This window comes from Sorex fumeus, unplaced genomic scaffold (genome assembly GCF_029834395.1).
Source record: "Sorex fumeus unplaced genomic scaffold, SorFum_2.1 ptg000037l, whole genome shotgun sequence".
Taxonomy (NCBI): domain Eukaryota; kingdom Metazoa; phylum Chordata; class Mammalia; order Eulipotyphla; family Soricidae; genus Sorex; species Sorex fumeus.
This window is the reverse complement of record NW_026606094.1, coordinates 14,936,125-14,959,583: the sequence shown is the minus strand read 5'-3', so window position 1 is coordinate 14,959,583 and position 23,459 is coordinate 14,936,125. Positions and strand designations below refer to the sequence as shown.

The following is a 23,459-nucleotide window of genomic DNA, read 5'->3' as shown; positions in this document are numbered from 1 at the left end:
GGTAAAAGGTAAAGGTAAAGGCCCTCCCGTTGATCGTCGATTTGCTCGAGCGGGCCCAGTAACGTCTCCATTGGAGACTTTGTTGTTACTGTGTCTGGCATATCGAATACTCTCGGTAGCTTGCCGGGCTCTCCGAGAGGGGTGGAGGAATCGAACTCGGGTCGGCCATGTTGGCCGCTTGTAAGGCGAACGCCCTACCCGCTGTGCTATCGCTCCAGCGATATTAATCTCATATTTTGTTACTTTATATACCCCAGATGAATGCAATCTTTCTATGTCTATCCCTCTCTTTCTGACTCATTTCGCTTAGCATGATACTTTCCATGTTGTACCACTTGTATGTAAATTTCATGACTTCATCTTTTCTAACAGCTACATAGTACTCCATTGTGTAGATGTACCAAAATTTCTTTAACCAGTCATCTGTTCTTGGGCATTCAGATTTCTTCCAGTTTCTGGCTGTTGTAAAGAGTGCTGCAATGAACAAACAAGTGCAGATGTCACTTCGACTATACATTTTTGCCTCTCTGGGATATATTCCCAGGAGTGGTATTGCTGGGTCAAATGGGAACTCAATTTCTAATTTTTTGAGAATCGTCCATACTGTTTTCCAGAAGGGCTGAACCAGTGGACATTCCCACCAACAGTGAAGGAGTGTCCCTTTCTCGCCACATCTGCACCAGCATCGGTTGCTTTTGTTCTTTTGAATGTTGATCAGTCTCTGAGGTGTGAGATGGTATCTCATTGTGGTTTTGATCTGCATCTCCCTGATGATTAATGATGTAGAGCATTTTCTCATGTGCTTTTTTGCCATTCGGATTTCTTCTTTGAGAAAGTTTCTGTTCATTTCATTGCCCCATTTTTGGATGGGGTTGGATGTTTTCTTCTTGTGGAGTTTAACCAGTATTTTGTATATCCTTGATATCAACCCCTTGTCAGATGTGTATTCGGCAAATATCCTTTCCCATTCTGTAGACTATCTTTGTATTTTGGTCACTGTTTCTTTGGAGGTGCAGAAGCTTCTTAGTTTAAGATAGTCCCATTTATCTATCTCTGTTTTCACTTGCTCAGTCAGTGGCATGGCATCGTTGAAGATACCATTAGCTTCAATGTCATGGAGGGTTTTGCCAACTTTGTCTTCAATGTACCTTATGGTTTCTGGTCTGATGTTGAGGTCTTTAATCCATTTTGATCTTACTTTTGTACATGGTGTTAGGCAGAGTTCTGAGCCCATTTTTTTGCATGTAGCTGTCCAGTGATGCCAGCACAATTTGTTAAAGAGGCTTTCCTTACTCCACTTCACATTACTTGCACCTTTATCAAAGATTAGATGATCATATGATTGAGGGGAGATGTCAGTGTATTCAACCCTGTTCCATTTGTCTGCAGTTCTGCCTTTGTTCCAGTACCATGCTGTTTTAATTATTACTGCTTTGTAGTAGAGTTTGAAGTTCAGGAGGTTGATTCCTCCCATTTTCTTTTTCCCAAGAATTGCTTTAGCTATTCGTGGGGGCTTATTGTTCCATATAAATTTCAGGAGTGTTTGCTCCATTTCTTTGAAGAATGTCATGGGTATCCTTATAGGGATTGCATTGAATTTATACAATGCTTTCGGTAGTATTGCCATTTTGACAATGTTAAGTCACTGGAGCCTTATTTTACATACTAGCTAACTGAACTGAATTTTTAAACTTAATGTCATAAAATGTATTAGAACTTTTACCTTATAGCTAGATGATAATAGATTTACTGTTGACTTCCTAAATGTGAAACCAAATTAATACTTTTTAGTTCTCGGTTTGCTTTATCTAAAGTCCTTTGAGGTACATCATAAATAGGAAAAAAATACTAGAGAGATTATATTCTTTTGGGCAGGGGTCGTTTTAGGTCCTACCCAGTGATGCTCAAGGGTTTCTCCTGGCTCTGCACTCAGGAATTACTCCTGGTAGTGCTGCAGGTCCATATGGGATGCCGGGCATCAAACCCAGGTTGGCCATGTGCGAGGCAGACTCCCTATTGCTCCAGTCCCATATATTCTTAAGGTTATATAATGAATAAATTTATATTTTGTGTATGGTTATTTTGCTGATTAAAAACTTTTTTGATGTGTTGTGGCTACTGGCATGTCCAATGATTAATTTTAAAATCTGGATTTGTTTATGTGAGTCTCCTATTTACATTGTGGGTCATGCACGAGGGAAAAGAATTCAGATTGACACCAAATATGTACTGTTAAATAACACCATCTGCCCATTTGGATCTATGCAGCTCTTTGAGACGACTCTGAGCGATGGGCCCAGGGCCTGTGGTGTTTCAGAAAAAGAGAAAGATTGCTGAGCTCAGAGCCAGCCGACGTTAAGGGGTAGGTAGGAAGGCTTCTAGCTCTTTCCTGTTTCCATGGGGTAGTTGTTCATTTTTTACCTTGTTGAAGCCCCTGCTCTGAGTATTGGGGACACTTGTCTAAAGAGGGATCCAGAGGGCAAAACGCCAGTGGATAGTGTGATAGGACAGGCCTGAGAAAGCCCTCCCCCCACCCTCAGTCTTGACTGAGGTCTATTATTTCTGCATTTAGAAATATCTGTACAAAGTCTGTCTCCAACCAGAGATGTGACTGACTGAATAAAATAAGGACTGGCACAATGCCAGACTTTAGACAAGAGAATAGAGATTTGGGACAAAGAAAGCCCCACTTTGTAGTTCTGTGAGCAGTGTTCATGGTCCTTTGGAGACTGCTTTCTCCTCTGAAAAGGGCAGCGCTGCAAGGTGAATAGTACCCAATACTTTCCAGGAATTTTAGCCAACAGACCGTTAGGGAAAAGTAAACTGGCGGAAAGATGAGTGTGGCGTAACAGTAGGTGAGTTGTGCTACTCAAAGCCTGCATGAACAGCGTCCTTGCAATAAAGGCAGTTTTCCTCTTCTGAGAAGCAGGAACTTGCTTTTTAAGATGAGGTTTGAAAAACAAAGTGGGTTTTTCATGGACTATGAAAATGGAGGATTTTAAAATATGATTTAATTGATGATTAAGTAATTTGTAATTACTTAATTTTCACGTTCTGGTTGAAGAAATAATCTTCAAATAGACGAAATACTCACGTAGAGCAATAAACTCCCTTGTGAATTGTAATTTTACCATTCATTTTTTTCTTTCTTTTAAAAAAATTCTTCTTTGAGCAGGATCTCTTATGCCAGTTTTTCCAACATTATTGACTAGTATTATATGGATTACATATATTGATTTGTCTTTTCCCTTCTTGACTTTCCTATTTTCCCTATACACATATATACATAGGCTAGAGTGATAGCACAGCAGGTAGGGAATTTGCCTTGCACACAGCCGACCAGGCTGACACGTGTTCGATTCCTCCACCCCTCTCGGAGAGCCTGGCAAGCTATCGAGAGTATTTTGCTTGTACAGCAAAGCCTGGCAAGCTACCCCTGATGGATTCGATATGCCAAACACAGTAACAACAAGTCTCACAATGGAGACGTTACTGGACCCACTCAAGCAAATCAATGAACAACGGGAGGACAGTGCTACAGTGCTAAACACAATTTTGGTTGTGTCAAAGAGTGAAAACAACTTTTAATGATAGCCCAAAGCCCACTAGGAAGTATGTAATGAAATTTCATTTTTATGAATGGAGAAAGATGATGGGAATAATTCTGTTAGTGTTTTATTCTATCACTGTCACTGTCACTGTCCTCCCGTTGTCCATTGATTTGCTTGAGCGGGCCCAGTAATGTCTCCATTGTGAGACTTCTTGTTACTGTGTTTGGCATATTGAATACTCTTGGTAGCTTGCCAGGCTACCCGAGAGGGGCGGAGGAATCGAACCCGGCTCGGCCGGGCTGGCTGCACGCAAGGCAAATGCCTTACCACTGTGCTATCACTCCAGTCCCCTTATTCTATCACGGTCCAGTCACGGTCACGGTCCTCCCATTGTTCATCGATTTGCTCGAGCGGGCCCAGTAACGTCTCCATTGGAGACTTTGTTGTTACTGTGTTTGGCATATTGAATACATCACGGGTAGCTTGCCAGGCTCTGCCGTGCGGGTGAGATACTCTCGGTAGCTTGCTGGGCTCTGAGAGGGGCGGAGGAATCGAACTCGGGTCGGCCATGTTGGCTGCGTGCAAGGCTTACGCCCTACCACTGTGCTATCGCTCCAGCCCTATTCTATCACATATTATAAAAATACAGTATCCTATAGCATAGCGTTAGGGCGTTTGCCTTGCATACAGCTGGCCGGCTGAGCTGGGTTTGATTCCTCCGCCCCTCTCAGAGAGCCCAGCAAGCTACTGAGAGTATCTTGCCCACATGGCAAAGCCTGGCAAGCTACCCATGATGTATTTAATATGCCAAAAACAGTGACAAGAAGTCTCACGATGGAGACGTTACTGGGCCCGCTCGAGCAAATCGATGAACAACGGGAGGACAGTGCTACAATATCCTATGAGATTGGAATATAGTTGACTCTCTTGGAGGTATTGGATCACACACCATGATGCACAGGGTCTACTTGCTGACTAAATAGTCTTAGTAGATCATTCACGGGATCATTTGTGTAGATCTTAACTGGGGTTGGCTACATGCAAGGCAAGTATCTTACCTCCTGTCCTATCTCTCCAGCCCCTGGGATAAAGTTGATTCTTAATTTTTTTCTCTCTAATAATCTGTCACTACTTAAGGAACAAATCCCAAATCAAACAGAGGGGGAAAGGGTGTGGGGAGAATGACCTTGAGAAGTAGTGCAAGTGTTCTCTGGGGGCTAGAGCAAGCCAAATGAGAGGGTCCAAGAAGGTAACTTTTCTAGTGCTTCGGGAGTTCTGATGTTCAGTCTGCCTCCGTCTTTTCATGAATGACAGTTATTTCTTTTCTCTTTTTGCATTTTACAGAACACAACAATTGGCAGGTTGTAAACTAGGAAATGTAAAGATGTACAACAAATGCTCGAGTTTATAAAGCGCTTCTTAGCAAGTGGGAGACACTGTTGGGTTGAATCCATACAAGAAATGGAGGAATTTTATTCTTTCATTCTGTTGAACCAGTGTTTCTCTATAGAGACCTGTCTGTCTTTTCAGTAGAATTTTGCTATGTTTACTTTTTTTTTATGCAAGCATGTCTTTATAACAAAGTGCCAAGAATTGGAGTGTATCATAAGGTATACTTCATTTTTTGTGGTTGTTGTTTTTGAATCACTACAACTGTTCCTGATTGGGTTTCCATTATACAATATTCCAATATCCACCCCTCCACCTGTGTTGTGTACATTTCCCACCACCAATGTCCCCAGTTTCCCTCCCCCCCCCCGCAGCCCCACATCCTGCCTCTATGGCAGACACTTCTCTCTCTCTCTCTCTCTCTCTCTCTCTCTCTCTCTCTCTCCCCCCTTTTGTTCATTATGGTTTGCAATACAGGTACTAAGAGGTCCTAGTGTTTGTTCAGGGTGTTCAGTATTTTTATCAGGAAGGTAATGCTGGAGTTGCTTTTTTAACTGGGTGGCAGTTTTGGGGTGGGAATGTGACTGCTGGGGCTTCTGGAAGTACAGGAATGGGGCAAGGGGTGGGGTAGGTAGCCCTAATTCTGAGGAAGCCTGGAGATTTCAGTCACAAAACCTACGTACCTGAATTTTCAGCAGATTAATATCTTGGTAAGGTCCATCCTTAGATGATGGAGTCTGGCTGGGGGTATGGTAGTGCTTTTCGGTTGTGGGAACTAGGTTGTGGGGCTGCCGGGAGCTCTGTGTTGGTAGGCACTGGGCTAACGTGCCCTCCTTCAGTGTGTAGGCACACTTCACGTGATCACTTGACATCCCATTACTCATCAATTTGCTCAAGCGGGTGCCACTAACGTCTCCATTTGTCCCTTTTGTGTGCTAGTGTAGCCCGGTGGCGTCTGCTCATTCTAGGAACTCGAAGAGCCTCAAACTGATCACTCAGGGTCTTGACAAAGAAATCTGACCATCTCATAGGTGGGCGGCCATGCAATCTTTTGAAGTCCCATGGAATCCAGTTGGTAATGTCTCTAGTCCAGCGGTCATCTCCAAATCGCATTATGTGTCTAGCTCATCTGATTTTTGATGCCTTGGCAAACGAGACAGCGTCCCTGATTCTTGATTGTGAATGGAGGTCGGAATTCTGGACTATTTCTCTCATTTGTGTGAAGTGTGATACTCCAAGCATAGCTCTTTTGATTCCTCTTTGGGAGACCCAAATAGCATTCTCATCCTGTTTTCGTAGGGCCCAGGTCTCTGAGGCGTATGTTAATGTAGGAAGAACAGTGGAATTGAAGAGATGTGCCTGGTGCCGGAGGTTCTTCATCCTTTTAGCTATTTCTTCGATGCTCTTGAAGGTGTTCCAAGCCACTCTCTTCCTCCTGCGCAACTCAGGTGCCAGGTCGTTCGTCATGTTGACTTTTCGACCTAACATGTAACTGTTGCATTCAGAGATGTTCGTTCCATTGAGAGCAAATGGAACATCAGGAACGAGATTGTTTCTTATAAACATTGTCTTTGTGAGATTCAGCTGTAGTCTATCCTTTCCACATTCATGGTCGAAGTCAGCCAGCATTTGTGCCTCTTGGCTAATGTTTGGTGTTATGAGAACAATGTCATCAGCGAAGCAGAGGTGGTGTAGTTGCTGACCATCTATCTTCACTCCCATTCCTTCCCATTCCAGTCATCGCATGACGTTCTCGAGGGTGGCACTGAAGAGTTTCAGTGAAATGGCATCACCCTGCTGAACCCCTCTCTTGACATGGACGATCACTTCCTTGTAGAATGGTGAGATCCTGGTAGTGAATCCATAATACAGCTCACGGAGAATTCTGATGTATTGAGTTTGAATGCCCTGTTTGGCTAGGGCTTCAATGACTGCTTCAGTCTCAACAGAATCAAAGGCCTTCTTTAAATCAATGAACGTTAGACAGAGCAGCATCTTGAACTCCTGAGAAACCTCAATGAGCTTGGTTAGTGTGTGGATATGTTCGATCATGCTGAAATCTTTGCGGAACCCAGCTTGCTCACATGGTTGTCCTCCATCTAGTGTTCTGCCAGTCCTATTCAGGATGACTCAAGTAAACAGCTAGTAGACGACAGACAACAAGCAGATCAGGCAACAGTTGCCAATGTCCTGGATGTCTCCCTTCTTGTATAGTAGTACAGTCCTGCTGGTTTTCCACTGGGACGGAACCTTGCATTCAGACAGGTAGTGTGTGAAGAGCCGAGTCAGTGTAGGCACATTTCTAAAACTGGTTTATATTTATACATTTCTTAATTTTTTGGTATGTAAATTTGGAAGAAGATAATATTGGAGCTCTTTTTTAAAAGGTAAAATTTATATACAATATTACTGTAACTTAATATGTATTATATAATGACCGATACTTGTAGCACTGTAGTACTGTCCTCCCTTTGTTCATCGATTTGCTCGAGGGGGCCCAGTAACATCTGCATTTTGAGACTTGTTGTTGCTGTGTTTGGCATATTGAATACGTCACCGGTAGCTTGCCAGGCTTTGCTGTGTGGGCGAGATACTCTAGATAGCTTGCCGGGCTCTCTGAGAGGGGCAGAAGAATTGAACCTGGCTCAGCTGGGCCGGCGGCTTGCAAGGCAAACACCCTACTGCTGTACTTGTATAAATGGAAAATGATTTCTATAGTAAGTTTAATCATTCCATAAGTAACTGAATTGATTGCATTCTTACCAGTATTTATATTTATAAATTTTTTTGAAAAGCAGTGCTAAGTGGAGTAAACCACATTGACAGTTTAAAATGTAATTGATTTACTAATTAAATGTTAATGTTTAGGATATGTCAAATCTCTTGGCATAAAACTGATTTATTAAATATTTAAAATGGGGGTGATTAGTAAATGCAAACATGCCCATCTTAAAGCGGGTATGATTTTATCCTATTTTTAAGGTGGGTATGATTTTAAAATCCTATGTACAGAAATCATATGGGACTTACACACAAATTATTAATAATAACAGAAACACTCCTTACCCTGTTTTCTGTTGCAGATATTTGAGTGGTGGTACTTTCGCAAGTATGGGACATCCTTCATTGAACAAGTCTCAGTGAGCCACTTGCGCCCCCTCCTGGGAGGGGTTGACAACAACTCCTCCAACAATTCCAACTCTAGTAATGGGGACTCAGATGCCAACAGACAGAGTGTCTCAGGTATGAAAAGTCATTTCATCTTGAAAAATAAGCACTTCTGCAAGATTATCATGCCTATAGAGAGTATGTTATTTATAGGCTATGTCTTGGAGAGGAATGCACTTTATTTTCTCAGGGAGTTGATAATCTCTACCAGAGAGTAGAGTATAAACTATATATGGGCTGGAGCCATAGCACAGCAGGTAGGGCGTTTGCCTTGCATGCATCCAACATAGCCGACCCAAGTTTGATTCCTCTGCCCCTCTCGGAGAGCCCGGCAAGCTACCAAGAACATCTCGCCCACACGGCAAAGCCTGGCAAGCTACCTGTGACGTATTCGATATGCCAAAAACAGTAACAACAAGTCTCACAATTTGTTGTGAGACATTACTGGTGCCCGCTTGAACAAATTGATGAACAATGGGATGACAGTAATATATATATATATATATACATATTATGTATATATCTTATGTGTGTGTGTGTGTGTGTGCGTTTTACTTTTCTACAATTGCATTTAGCTCATGGTGCTTCTGGTCAGTCTTTGCAGCCAGAGATTCCAGCACTTCCCTCTCCCATCTCATTAGGTATATCCGTTTTCTTCTCTGTTTGCTAGAGAAACAGCACTCACTAGATCTGTCTGATTGTGTTGTGCCTCTGCTTTAAGTATTTAGCAGATCCCAGTCTACTGAAGAGAAAGTCCAGAGTCCAGATTTCTTTTTCCACTGGTGGGAGGGAGACTTCGCCGTGGAGCTGAGATTAGCCATGTAGTGCTGTTCAGCCTGGCGGTGCTGGAAGAGGGACATGCAGTGCTGCTGGGGTCCAACACAGGCCCCCGTACATACCAGTATGTGTGGGCTACAACTCTCTGAACTGTCCTGTTTCTCTGATTTCAGACTCTTTAGTGCAGCAAAAACTGCTTCTTGCCCACCTTGCCAGGGTTCAGTCCTTTCCTTTTTCTGATCATGCTGTCTCTCATGACATTCTGCCTGGAAGTCAGTCACTCAGTCTCTCTGTCTTTCTGTCTGTGTCTCTGTGTCTCTGTATCCATGTTTCCTGCAACACCCCTCTCCTGTATCCATCTTTCACAACCAAACTCAAAGGTAACCTCCTGGGAAACTTTCTTAGATGATCTGTACAATGTTTCTTCACTTTCATTGGTTCTTAATATTTTTGCCAATATTTGCCAATTTGTGAATGTTGAAACTTATTGATTTATGGCAGTATTTAAAAAAACACTTTCCACGAAGTCTAGTGTATTATTTAGAATCTATAAACAAAGAAATGAGCACCTACAAAACCTGTACTTTCTTTACTTATACAGGAGGAGAAAAACCTAAGTTTGTAACTTGGTTTCTTCATCAGCTCGGTAAATTGTCTCAGTCTACAGTTTGAACTGGGCCATGTACAGCTTCTTATGAATATTAAGATTTTTTAACAGTTAATGATAAAGTACTTGTCTTTATGGAATTCTTTTCTACTAATGGAGACAAAATATAAGTGATCTGATTATTTGAGGGAGCATACAGTGCCAGGGAGAACAAAGGAGGAGGGGTCCTTTCACCACACTAGAAGTAGAAATTTGCTTCTTGACTGAGAGCTGCAAACTCTGAGATTTGAAAGAGGAAGAGGAAGAAATGAAAGTATTAGATTAAAAGTTCCTTTTCTTTCTCCCTAGAATAACTCAAAGAGCCTTTCGTAACAGTAACATTGTGTTCAATGATTTATTCCTGATGTTATTTCAAATGCTCTTATATACCTTCTGCCAGTCAACCTTGGAACTCTCTAGATATATATTCATTCTGCCTTAAATAGTACATGTGTAAAAGACGGCACTACTTAGATACTGAAATTGTGTGGGACTTTGTAACGTATCCAACTTATCCACCTTGTGAAAGAAACAGATCCAAGAAAAGTGATTGACTGCTTTGGCCAGTTACTCTAATAAATATGGCTCATTATTGTAATGAGGGATCAATCTTGACTATCACAGTGCAGTTTGTGCCTAATTGGCATTGCATTGCTTCGAAGCCCTCACAGATATAGCATGCTCTTGTCCAATTCAAGTTCCCATAGTCTTTGAATCACCCATGAACATGGTAAAAAATAATCTTACTGGATTTAGTACCCTCCTTTGAAGTCAGTCATTGTGAATACATTAAAAGTTTTCATTCTAATCTTTTCTCTACCCAATTTAAATTTCCTGGGTCAATTTAACTTTACCCTTCTGTTGACCATTAATCATCTAAAGGGTAAACCTATTCATTTTATGGAACATTATTAGGCAGGATTTCCCCCCCCCCCCTGAATCCTATGTGAAACACCATCTATCTAACAAAATATCATGGTAATGGGAAAAATTTAATGCATCACTTGCTCGAGAAAACCACTGAAAAGTTAAATGTAAGTGGCAGGTATCAACCATTGGTCTGAAAGCTGAGTGAACTTCTTTCCTTAAAGAATTATTTGTTTAGCCTGGAGAGATAGGTCAGTGGGCTGGCCAGCCTGCTCAACGGGCTGAAGTAGGGGTCTGAGTTCAGTTCCTGCACTACACAGTCCCTCCAGCAATGTGCTGGGTAGCCCCTGAGCTTCCAGGTGTGGTCCCAAATAGCCTACCCCAAATTATATGTCTGGAGGGCCTAAAGAGATAGTGTGGCAGGCAGAGTGCCTTCCTTACGTGCAGCCAACCCACATTCAGTCCCCAGCACCCCATATGGCTCTCTGAGCTCTGCTAGGTGTAAGCCCTGGGAACCACTGGGTGTGGCCCAAAAGCAAACAAACAAGCAAACAAATGAAATTAGTTGTTTTGATTAAAGGCCGAGACATCTGGCCTACCAAAAATGGTTTGAGGTGGAAATGAGAAGTGCTTTTTTCTCTACAGACTGTGCAGATATTACTTAATTTTGGGGATCTGTGATCAATGGACTAAATGCAGACCTCAAAATGTGTGGTAATACTTATGGGCTGGAGGAGAAATGTAGTCAATTAATGTAGCTTCTTAATCCAGATTGTTTGCTTTAGGTTAATGTTTGTGAGCATTTTACTTGTTCTGTTTTATTGGGAGCTAAATTATTTGTCTTGTAAGTATACTATTTCTGATAAATTCTGGTGTTGTATTTGTCACATCCTCATATTTCTTGCTGTCATTTCTTAATTCAGCTTAGTTTATGAGCTGCTGATGCATAGGAATTTAAACTGTGGCCAACTTCTCCTTGTCTAGGGGAGAGATTCTTGGGCCCCAGTAACATTCTGAGATTAGGTTTATGGGAGCATCTGTTTGGTAATTTTCCCTGTTCTCAAATGAGTTGGCATAAAGACAGAGATTTGCAGCATTTACCTTTTCCAAGATATTTGGCAAAGGGAGGGTTCTCTATCATAGGAAAAGTATCTCTGCCAAAGTCAAGTTTAAATTCTCAGAGACACATTTATTAAAGTGCCTCTTTTGTAGACAACCCCTCTGGTTGTAATCACTTAGTTTTCTGTAGAAAGATCACCTTGTTTTATTATCATTTAGTTTATATATGTATATAGAAACACTTTGGTATTCAGTTTTTTACAGGAACTTCACCTTTAATTCTAAATTAAAATTAATTACATTACCAGAGATCGAGATCGTGCAAGCACTGATTAAATAAAGAGAATCAACTAAAGAGCAGTAACACCAATAAAGAAACTCAGGTTGAGTTCAGCAATATATCCTAAGACATTCAGAGATTCTGAAGTTCTCAAAACATCGTAACAAGTTATTTTCTTCATAAAAAGCCATATATAAATTATAATTAAAATAGCTAGCATTCTTTGTGCAACTATCAGCTTTATATGTAGTATTTCATTTAATCTATGAAGCAGGGTCCTTCTCTATGAAGAAGGGTCCTTCCTTCATTTCTCCCTCTCCCCCCTTCCTTCCTTCCTTCCTTCCTTCCTTCCTTCCTTCCTTCTATCCTTCTTTCTTTCCATCCTTCCTTCCTTCCTTTATTTCTTCTATATTTCTTCATTTTCTTACCTGGCTTATTCCTAGTATACTTGGGGAGCCATCTGGGGTGTAAGGGATTAAACCCGGTTGGCCACTTGCAAGGCAAGCATCTTACCTGCTGTACACTCTCTCTAACCTCCTATTATCTTCATTTTTCTGATTAAGAAGTTGCAGTACAGGGAATTAAGTCTGTCTAAGGGCACATGTTTGGTAACCTGTGGGCAGTCTCTCTTCACAGTGCAAGTTTCTAAGCGCCAAGTTGAAATTTTTAGTACAGACCCTCTGTGAGGTCTATATACTCAACTGATGTGATTATTGCATGATTAAATAATTTTATTAAATGCATGATTCACAGTAAGCCTTCCTTATGAAATGACATTAGCTAAACTTACTCTAGTGACATCCTGAGGCCAAGAGTTCAGACTCTGAGGTCAGACTGAGGTGGCCATAATCTTGACACCATCATTTAGTGTGTGACCTGAGATTAATCTCTTCACCTTTCTCAGAATCTTAACTTGTACGATGGGGAACACAATATTAGTATCTACTTCATAGAGAAGTTTGAGGATTAAAAGAAATTACACAGAAATATCAATGTTGCAGACAGCCCTTTGGCAGTATCCTCAATATGAACTGGCTTCTCTGTAAAAATGACAGCACGTGGAGAATAGTTGAGGGTTCAGTTTGGCTTTTACCCACTAGCTCAATGACTCACTCTTATACCCATGCTTTTCTGTGTTTTCATTTCAAATACCTCCCTCAGTAAAAGCACAAATTACTACATGTCATTGCCTTCCCCAGTCAAGGAAAACTGAGTTTGACTTGCTAAAATCAATACATGTGTTAAAGTGATTCTCTAAACCAATACTTAGCACACTTAAAAATATTTTGCCACTACAATTTGCATTCCAATATACAGTGGATCTCCAGTTGAATGGTGAAAATGCCTGGTGGGCAAACATTAAGTAAATGTATTCCACAATTTTCACATTATTTGGGAGAGGCAGTCAATTTATGTGAAAATGATCATTGGGAAATGTGTGAGAGAGAATTAAAAAATGTAAATATCTTGACAATGTTTTTGAAGAAATTAGATTATCATCCTGAATGAAGCAGAAGAGTAAAAAGAGATGTTAAACCCATATTTACTTACTTTCTTGTTCCATAAAAGTAGTTGAGGGAGTGACATTCTTTCAATCAAAAGCCACTTCCATGTTACTGTGTTCCTTTACTTCTAATATTTTTTCCAAAACAATTAGGAAAAACAGTTAAAACTGAGTTAAGAAAATAGATACCTTATTACTTTTTTTTTTATGTAGGAGTACTGCTATTTATTCAGCCACTGATTAGCTGATTGAATTGTGCATGAACTCCACCTTACTTTTTTTTTCATTTTTTTATAACTTTATTTATTGAATCACTGTGAGAGCAGTTACAAAGCTTTCGGGTCTAAGTCTTGGTCATACAATGAAACACCCATACCTTCACCAGTGCCCAATCTCCACCACCAAAAACCCCAGTATACCTCCCTCCCACACCCATCCCTTACCTGTGGGGCAGATGATTTCCACATTACTCTCTCTACTTTGATCACATTCAATATTTCGACACCAGACCCACCATTATCATTTGAGATTTTACCCCAACACTCAGATCTGCTGAAAAGGCAACAGTAGACAATTTGTGTTCTGTTGCTGGTTATGAATAACATCTGATGTCGCGTGGCTGCAGTAGGGCCATGTGATTTCAAAATTTCGAAATTTTAACACTTAAATCTGGAGAGATTTCTGCCAAAAGCCACTGGGTTTCGAGATTTGTTTCTGAGTCTCTGGGATCATGGCCGTTAAGCAGCTTGATCAGGAGCCAGAGAGGCCATTTGTGGGCAATGACTTGGGGTCTCGTTGGGGTGGGGAGGACTGTTGGGGTGGGGAGGACAGGCCCAGCTCCACCCCTATCCCGTGAGGCCCAACAAGTTTTGTCACTGTGGGCCCAGACCTGACTGTCCAATGGCCTCTGGAGGATGACGGCCACTGAGCTGCCAAGGGGGAGCAGGCAGAGGAACAACACCCTTTCCTCCCAGGGTGGTCCGGCGACAGTAACCTACTGTGGGGTCTGGACACATTTCTGCCAAAAGCCACTGGGTTCCATGATTTGTTTCTGAGTCTCTGGGATCAAGGCCATTAAGCAGCTTGATCAGGAGCCAGAGAGGCCGTTCATGGGCGATCACTTGGGGTCTTGTTGGGGTGGGGAGGACAGGCCCGGCTCCGCCCCTATCCCCTGAGGCCCAACAAGTTTCATCACTGTGGGCCCAAATCTGACTGTCCAATGGCCTCTGGAGGATGACAGCCACTGAGCCGCCAATAGGGAGCAGGTGGAGTGACAACACCTTTTCCTCCCAAGGTTGGCCCGGCGACAGTAGCATACTGTGGGGTCCAGACACATTTCTGCCAAAAGCAACTGGGTTTCGAGATTTGTTTCTGAGTCTCTGGGATCATGGCCATTAAGCAGCTTGATCGGGAGCCAGAGAGGCCTTTCGTGGGCAATGACTTGGGGTTTCGTTGGGGTGGGGAAGACAGGACTGGCTCCACCCCCATCCTGTGAGGCCCTGCGTGTCTTGTCACTGGGGGCCCAAACCTGATTGTCCAGTGGCCTCTGAAGGATGGCGGCCACTGGGCCGCTGGGGGGAACAGGCCAAGGCATGAAACCTACTCCCACCTGCGTTGGCCCAGCACCGGTAACCTACTGCAGGGACTCAACACATTTCTGTCAAAAGCCGCCGGGTTTCGAGATTTGTTTCTGAGTCTCCGGGATCATGGCCATTAAGCAGTATAATCAGGAACCAGAGAGGCCATGCCTCCAATTATATAGCTGGGCCAAAGGTTGTTTGTTGTTGTGTTTCCCACATACCTAACTTTTGGCCGTTTACTTTCTTGGCAAACTTTGCCCCAAGTTTTTGGGGTCTGGCAAAGGCACAGCAGCAATTTTGGGGTATCTGGAAGTCTGAAGGCGCCATCAGGTTGCTGATGCACTCACCTCACAGGTACAGATTGACCTGCTGACGGCACCATACCCCCATTAGTCTTAATAATTGTTTAAACTTGAGTTGCTTTTGTCGAAAGTAGACTATGGACTGAACATGTTTGCCACTCAATGCCTCTTTTGCAGACCACAACACCCAAAAGGAGAGAGAGAACACAAGGGATTGCCCTGCCACAGAGACAGGGGGGATGGGGGGATGGGGGTGGGAGGGATATTATCCATGGTGGTGGAAAATGGGCACTGGTGGAGGGATGGGTATCTGATCATTGTATAATTGAAACCAAAGCACAAAAAATTGTAAATCTACAACTTTAAAAAAAAATAAAATACAATAAAGGGAAAAAAAAAAGAAAAAAAAACTTGAGTTGCTTGGTGTGGAGAACAGGTATTCGTTTCTGAAATAATTAAAATATTATTATTATTATAAGCTTATTGTCCTCTGCTTTCAAATTTTGGAAAGACATAGTTAACTTTTTAGTATAAGAAAATTTCTAGGACTATGATTCACTAATTTATAGATCCAAATACCCTAGGAATAGGGTTTATGTATATGTGTGCATAATATACATCTACATATGCATGTATATAAATATATGTTTCAGGGAAAATGTTCTTCAGTGAAGCTGGATAAGATTATCCTCCATGTGACTAAAACCCCTTTGTCTTTAATGTCTTGGATTTTTTTTATAATCAAAATTTTTTTCCTCTAATTTTTTTTTTTTTTTTTTGCTCTATGACAAAATGAAGGTCTGTGGTTCTCTAAGCACATTTTCAAGTTTCCCCTCTATCCAAAAGTAGCTGTTACCATTAATTTATGCGGAATAGTCTCCCTCACTCCCCTGCCCTTCAAAGATAGTGTTGATGCTGTTTTTGGGAGGATGGAGTTGTACACTGCTGGTTGTGCTGAAGGTAAGACTCACCTAGGTTGCAGTGCTCACCCTCTTGGCCACAGTGCTCACCAAGTTAATTTAGTTGTGCTGTTTGCACACTTGCTCATCAGGAGTTAGATACTTCACTTCTAGTGCTCACACACAACTAGGCATAGTACTCCCTGGGGGTGATTTTGTGTTTAACACAGATGCCTGAGGGGAGTTGTACTGGCTGTGATGATGGTGCATCATTCAGTGGCACTCACCAGAAGTTACACCCCTGATTTTAATTGTGGTACACGCCCTGGTTATGGTATGACTGAAAATAACTTCTCATCTTGGGAAATCACAGACAGCAGACCTGGATTATGCTTTTGTGAATACCAAAATCAGGTATGGCATCGGGTATGGAGCTCACAAGTTTACACTTGTAGGATAAGTGTTCTAAGCCACAGGGTCCCCACCTCCCACCCCTCCCCAAATACACACACACACACACACACACACACACACACACACACACACGGACCTCATAAGAATAATCAGACTCCTAAGGCTGAAAACAAAAACTACCACATCAAACAAAATAGGAATATTTCACTTTGAGGTGAGAGGGGATTCTTCCTTCTATACTGTATTCTTTGTATAGAGTTTCTTCAGTTGGATGTTAAATAGTGGTTCAATGCCCATTTCATTTTCCTGCTAAAGGTATCAGTTCCTGTGGGTTATGGCTATGTTTTACTGTAATCCAGGGCCTAGCATGGTGATTATCACATAACAACTGCTCTCTATGTGTTTCGTCCATACTGTCCTACAAGTAATGGGCATTCTAGGGAAGTGTTCTTCAGCCTTTTTTGCACCCGGGAACCAGTGTCTATCCTGCATGCAAGTCCATGGACCATAACAAGGTGGTAGATGTTGCTTTTCAGCATTTCTTTACCAGTGGACTGGCTTGGATCTGTGAAATGATGGTTGAAGAATGCTGTCCTAGAGGAGTCTTGAATGAAAAGATGGAAAAGAAGTATCACTGATGGAGGTTTTAGGAGGATGTGATGAGAAGAAAGACCAAACCAAAGATTTGGGGTTAATTTGAGAAGTCCTCTTCAGTTTTATCACTTGTCATCCCATTGATCATCGATTTGCTCAAGCAAGCACCAGTAACATCTCCATTCATCCCTGTCGCATGTCAGTGTAGCCCAATGGCATGTACTCACTCCAGAAACATGAAGAGCCTCAAACCAATTGTTCAGGATTTTGATGAAGAAATCTGACCATCTCATAGGTGGGCGGCCATGCGTCATTTTGACATCTCGTGAAATCCAGTCGGTAACAGCTCTGGTCCAGCGGTCGTCTCTAAATTGCATGACGTGTCTGGTCCATCTGATTTTCGATGTCTTGGCAAACAAGACAGCATCTCTGATTCTTGCTAGTTGATGGAGGTTGGAACTCCAGATTCTTACTCTCACTCGAGTGATATTCCAACCATAGCTTTTTCAATACCTCTTTGGGATATCTGAATAGCGTTCTCATCCTGTTTTTGTAGGGCCCAGGTCTCTGAGGCATATGTTAATGCAGGAAGAATGGTGGAGTCAAAAAGATGTGCCCGGAGACGGAGTTTCTTTGTCTTCTTAACAACTTGTTCGATGCTCTTGAAGGCATTCCATACTACTATCTTCCTCCTGAGCAGTTCTGGTGCCAAGTCATTCCTCATGTTGAGTTCTCGACACATAGCTGCTGCATTCAGAGATGTTCATTCATTGAGAGCAAATGGAACATCCGTTTTTCATGAATAATGTCTTGGTGAGATTCAGCTGCAGTCCGACCTTTCCACACTCATGGTCGAAGTTGACCAGCATTTGTGCCACTTGGCAAATGTTTGGTGTTATTACAACGATGTCATCAGCGAAGCGGAGGTGGTGTAGGTGCCGACTACCTATCTTCACTCCCATTTCTTCCCATTTCATTCATCACATGACATTCTCAAGGGTGGCACTGAAGAGTTTTGGTGAAATGGTATCACCCTGCTGAACCCCTCTCTTAATGTCGATGGTCACTTCCTTGTAGAATGGTGAGATCCTGATCCTGGTAGTGAATCTGCAATACAGCTTGTGGAGGATCCTGATGTACTGAGTTTGAATGCCCTGTTTGGCTAGGGCTTCAATGACTGCTTCAGTCTCAACAGAATCAAAGGCCTTCTTTAAATCGATGAATGTTAGACAGAGCTACTGGTATCTTGAACTCTCGAGAAACCTCAATGAGCTTGGTCACATTCAGCACAATTGACCATATCCCTGTGGATATGGTCAATTGTGCTGAATCCTTTTTGGAACCTGCCTTGTTCGCATGGTTGTCCTTCATCTAGTGTTCTGCCTATTCTATTCAGGATCATGCGAGTGAATAATTTGTAGATGATGGACAATAGACAGATCAGGCAATAGTTGCCAATGTTGTGGATGTCTTCTTGTACAACAGAATGGTCCTGCTGGTTTTCCAGAAACCTCGCGTTCAGACAGGTACCATGTGAAGAGCCGAGTCAGTGTATTGACGAGTACTTGCAGCAGATTCTTCAGGTGTTCAGTCCAAGTGTAAGAGAATTCCTCTTACTTGGATTTTTAATTTTTTTAACCTTGGTAATTATTCTGCTATGACTGGAAAGGAATTTTGTTATGGGGACTCTGGGAATTAAAGCAAAAACTATTCCGATGTTCACTCTTCTTTAAGAATTGCATTTCTGCAAGTGTGCTAAGATCTGAAAACTTGTCAGCATTTTTGGATAGAAATTGCTCTATGGGTTGCTGCAGAGGGAACCTGAGAACACACTGGTCTCTGGTTAATATTGTTACTTAACTATAAAATGTGTTCAAATTTCTCTTCAAATTAGGTCATAGCGAATTCCTTCATTAACCAAATTACTCAGTTCATTAACTCAGCTACTCGTTATTGCAGAAAGCACTTTTTGTAGTCCCAGTCAACTTTTTAGTGCTTCTGATACTAAATTCACTGATATTAGTGGAGAATGGAAATTCCTTTGTGGGAGCCAAAATTTCATTTTTGTTTAAATAAGTTCTTTAGAGGAACAAATGGGAAAAGACTCTAGATGTTGTGTGAAAAGATCTTAAAACTGGAAAACAATCAAAAGTTAAATCTTTTTTCTGAGTTAATTTCTTTTTTGTTTTGTTTTTGTTTTGGGGTCACACACAGTGATTTTCAGGGATTACTTCTGGAGGTACTTGGGGGATTGTATGGGGTTCCGGGGATCAAACATGGGTTGGTCATGTGCAAGGCAAGTTCCTTACCTGCTGTACTATCTCTCCAGTCCCACTGAGTTTAATTTCTTGACTTAAATATTCATATTGTAATGCCTCTGGTGTTGCAAGTTTTATTCATATTATAAAACCACCAGCTAGTCTGATATTTATGGCATGTGTTTTCTAGAGTTGTAATTGGTTTTTTCTTGTTTCTTTTTTTTCCCCCCTTTTTGGTTTTTGGCTCATGTACAGCCGTTCGGGGACTACATCCATCTTGGTCATCTTGCTGCTTGGGATGGCATTTCTGATGACCAGGCAGTGCTGGGGATCAAACCTGATTCTCATGGAAAGCATGCACTGCAGTTCTTTAAATTATCTGCCCAGTTCCCACGCTGAGTTTTTATAGTAAAAATAAGATTATGAAACTGAGAAGTAAGGAAGAAATTAATGTAATTATGACTTAATTCCAAATAAGACTTTATGCTCAAATTTGTTTATGAATTCCACATGGCATTTTTGATATATTTTTCTATCACATGGCATTTCTTAATTCAGGGTATTTATACCCATTATAATTAGGTGATTCCTCATTTCAGAATTTCAGGAATAGCTTAAGAAACAGAATAGAGATCATATATATGAAACCAATGTTAAAAATGATTTTTAAAGTGTTCAGTTCTTGGATTGAAACATAAAAACAGTATTTCCAAATGTTTGCAGCACCCCCTGCTGACTGTTTTGTGGTGTTTTTCTGAATAAAAATAACATCTTCAGGTATATAATAATCTTTTAGGGATACAGAATATTTTTTAAAAGTTATTTTTGTTTAGAAATATATTTATCATACTTAAATAATAAAATTTCCGGTGAAAATAAATGGAGGGGAGTCCTTGCCCCAAATGTGCCCACTTTGTTCTAAATCATCTTACCATGAATATTCTTTGTACATAAATCCGTGGGCGTGTTTTTTGTTTTATGTTGTTTTATAAGTATGCCAAATGGATGCCTTGCAATATTTACGAAACTTTAAGTAGAAAACTTTGAATCTTGTAAGACTTCTCTTAAGAGGGGTTGGGAGTAGTGAGGACATGGAATTCTAGCAGAATAAGGACTGAAATCATGATTGGTTCCCCAGTTCTGATTCAAGCCACAATCTGCAGTATATTAGGACCCTACTCTAAGGAACTTTATCTTGGCAGAAGAGAATTAATTAAGAGAAGCAGAATTTTCTGGTGAATGCCACGTGAAGCAGCTGTGTTAGTTTCTTAAGTTTCTCAAGAAACATGCTGAACTAAACACACAAAGACCATTTACTAAATGACAAAGTGAGTTGAGTGACCGAAAATTAGGGCCGTTGGTTATGTGCATGGAATAAATTTTAGGTGAGATCCTATCCTAATTTAACTATAAACTTACCTTATTTAAATAAAAGGCTTAATGTTCTGTGATATGCGCACTCTTCACTCACTAAAGCAAGCTTCTTGGTCCTGAGGTGTCCTAGCTTGCTTTGTATTCTCCTCCACATTCACACTGTATTGTAATGGATGGTTTGCTCATTCGTTTTCCCCACAGGGTACTGGATTAATGCTTATTGGATGGATGAATGGATAGATGAGTGATTGGGTGAGAGGATTGATATTGACTGTAACAGGGCTGGGGAAATAATTTTGATTCATCCCTGACCTTTAAAATTCTTTGATTTTGGTAGTAATTGCTCACTTTTGTGTAGATATGTTGTGTGTGTTATTTTGGCTGACAACACATGGATGCTTGAAGTATATTAAATAATAATTTTTCTAATAAAATATTATTCATATGAAATGCATTATCCTGAGTGAATAGGAAAGTTTAGTGACAGGTTGTTTAAAAGTAGTTGTAGCTTATTAGTCTAAGCAGCTACTCTGACAATATTAAGATCTATTGATAGACTTTTCTAAGTTAAAGTCCTATGGTTTTACATTGCTATGGTCCTTATGTAAAAATACATACAATCTATTAGTACATGTTGACATTATAATAACAATGAATGTGTAAGTAATCTTTATAAGTAAGCAGATTAAAGTACCTTAAAATAATTACCTTAATAATGTCCCCCTACAATAAGAATATTAATTTTCATATTATTCCTTTATAGCAATATAAAACCAGTTCATCACAAAATTAATATTAACACAAGCCCTAGTTTACAGGATGTCTATTTTTATATTGCATTCTAAAACTTAAGTTTGACTTGTTACATCTGAAGTTATTTTAAGATTTTAGTACAACAAGTAATTTTACTTCAATTTTACCTCTCACCTATCATTTTAGAGTTGAATTAATAGTATCTTCTCAGATCTGTAAAAATTTCTATTTAGATGTTATAAACTAGATGACTTTGGCATGTACCTAGATTTAATAAATGAGGAAACTTGGACTCAGAGAGATTAGACAAATTTTCCAAGCTCCTGGTGACTGGGCTATGTTTCCTGATTAACCACCCAGAATTTTTCCATGTTGCTTCCCAAGAAAAGGACAGAGAGCAAAATTTGCTTATCACATAGACAGGAAGGGTGTTTTGCGGCATTAATTAGCTTGTAGTGTCTCTGAACTTACATGTAACATATTCATAATTCTCTGTTGCAGAATGCAAAGTATGGCGAAATCCCCTAAATTTATTTCGAGGAGCAGAATATAATCGGTAAGTATTTTGACAGCTTAGGAAACAAATGGATCTAGTTCAGAGAGCAAAGACAGCAGCACATGTTTTTGCCAGTTCATTTCGGGGTCACTGCAGCAGTCTGTGCAGTGCCTCTACTCTTCAAACCATCTTCAGATGATTTGATATTTTGGCTTTACAAATATCTTAGCATTGGAATTGGGATAATGTACAGAATGTGTCCTTTTTTTTATTAAAAATTTTTTTAATAGTGAGACATCATGAGGTACAGTTGCAGACTTACACATTTTTTTGCTTGGGTTTCAATTATACAATGATCAAACACCCATCCCTCCACCAGTGCGCATTTCCCACCACCACGGATCCCAGTATCCCTCCCACCCCCCATCCCCCCCATCCCACCCTGCCTCTGTGGCAGGGCATTCCCTTTTGTTCTCTCTCTCTTATTGGGTGTTGTGGTTTGCAAAAGAGGCAATGGGTGACAATCATGTTTTTAGTCTATAGTCTACTTTCCGCATGCTTCTCCCATCCTGGGAGGATCCTTCCAACACCTTTATTTGGTGTTCCCTTCTTTATCTGAGCTCCCTTTTCCCCTAGTATGTGTGGTTGGCCTCCAAGCCATGGAGTAAAATTCCTGGTACTAATCTCGGCCATTCTTGGGTGGTAATCTCCTATTTTGTGACTTTATGTTCCCCAGATGAATGCAATCTTTCTATGTCTATCCCTTTCTTTCTGAGTCATTTCGCTTAACATGATACTTTCCATGTAGTACCACTTGTATGTAAATTTCGTGACAAAGTACTGGTTGAACTCCACAAAAAGAAAACATTCAACCCCATCAAAAAATGGGGAGATGAAATGAATAGAAACTTTCACAAAGAAGAAATCCGAATGGCTAAAAGGCATATGAGAAAATGCTCCACATCATTAATCATCAGGGAGATGCAGATCAAAACCACAATGAGATATCACTTCACACCACAGAGACTGGCCCATATCCACAAGAACAAAAGCAACCGGTGCTGGCGCGGATGTGGTGAGAAAGGGACACTCCTTCACTGTTGGTGGGAATGCCGACTGGTTCAGCCCTTTTGGAAAACAGTATGGACGATTCTCAAAAAATTCGAAATTGAGCTCCCATTTGACCCAGCAATACCACTGCTGGGAATATATCCCAGAGAGGCAAAAACGTATAGTAGAAGTGACATCTTCAATTGTCTGTTTTTGCAGCACTCTTTACAATAGCTAGAATCTGGAAAAAACCTGAGTGCCCGAGAACAGATGACTGGTTAAAGAAACTTTGGTACATTTACACAATGGAGTACTATATAGCTGTTACAAAATGTGTCCTTTTAATAAATTTTTCTATTAGTTATTTTCTGCATTATAGATTATACAGTTTAAATATCTTGAAGTTGACCTGGAACATGGTTATAAAGATGCCACAGGAGGCATGTCAGAATTTAATTTTGCAGAGCAGTTAGACAAATTAGAAGTTTAGAGCTTTCA

At 40.9% G+C, this 23,459-nt stretch overlaps 1 protein-coding gene across 6 annotated transcripts in view; it reads left to right on the top strand.

The window, feature by feature from the left end:
* Positions 1-23,459, top strand: part of ST7 (suppression of tumorigenicity 7) — a 309,460-nt gene that overhangs the window by 183,893 nt on the left and 102,108 nt on the right. For all 6 annotated transcript variants that reach the window (XM_056117971.1, XM_056117969.1, XM_056117970.1 and 3 more), the window contains exons 3-4: positions 8,024-8,183; positions 21,917-21,971. In XM_056117971.1, coding sequence (XP_055973946.1) covers positions 8,024-8,183; positions 21,917-21,971 — 215 coding nt within the window. The remainder of the gene's footprint in view (positions 1-8,023; positions 8,184-21,916; positions 21,972-23,459) is intronic.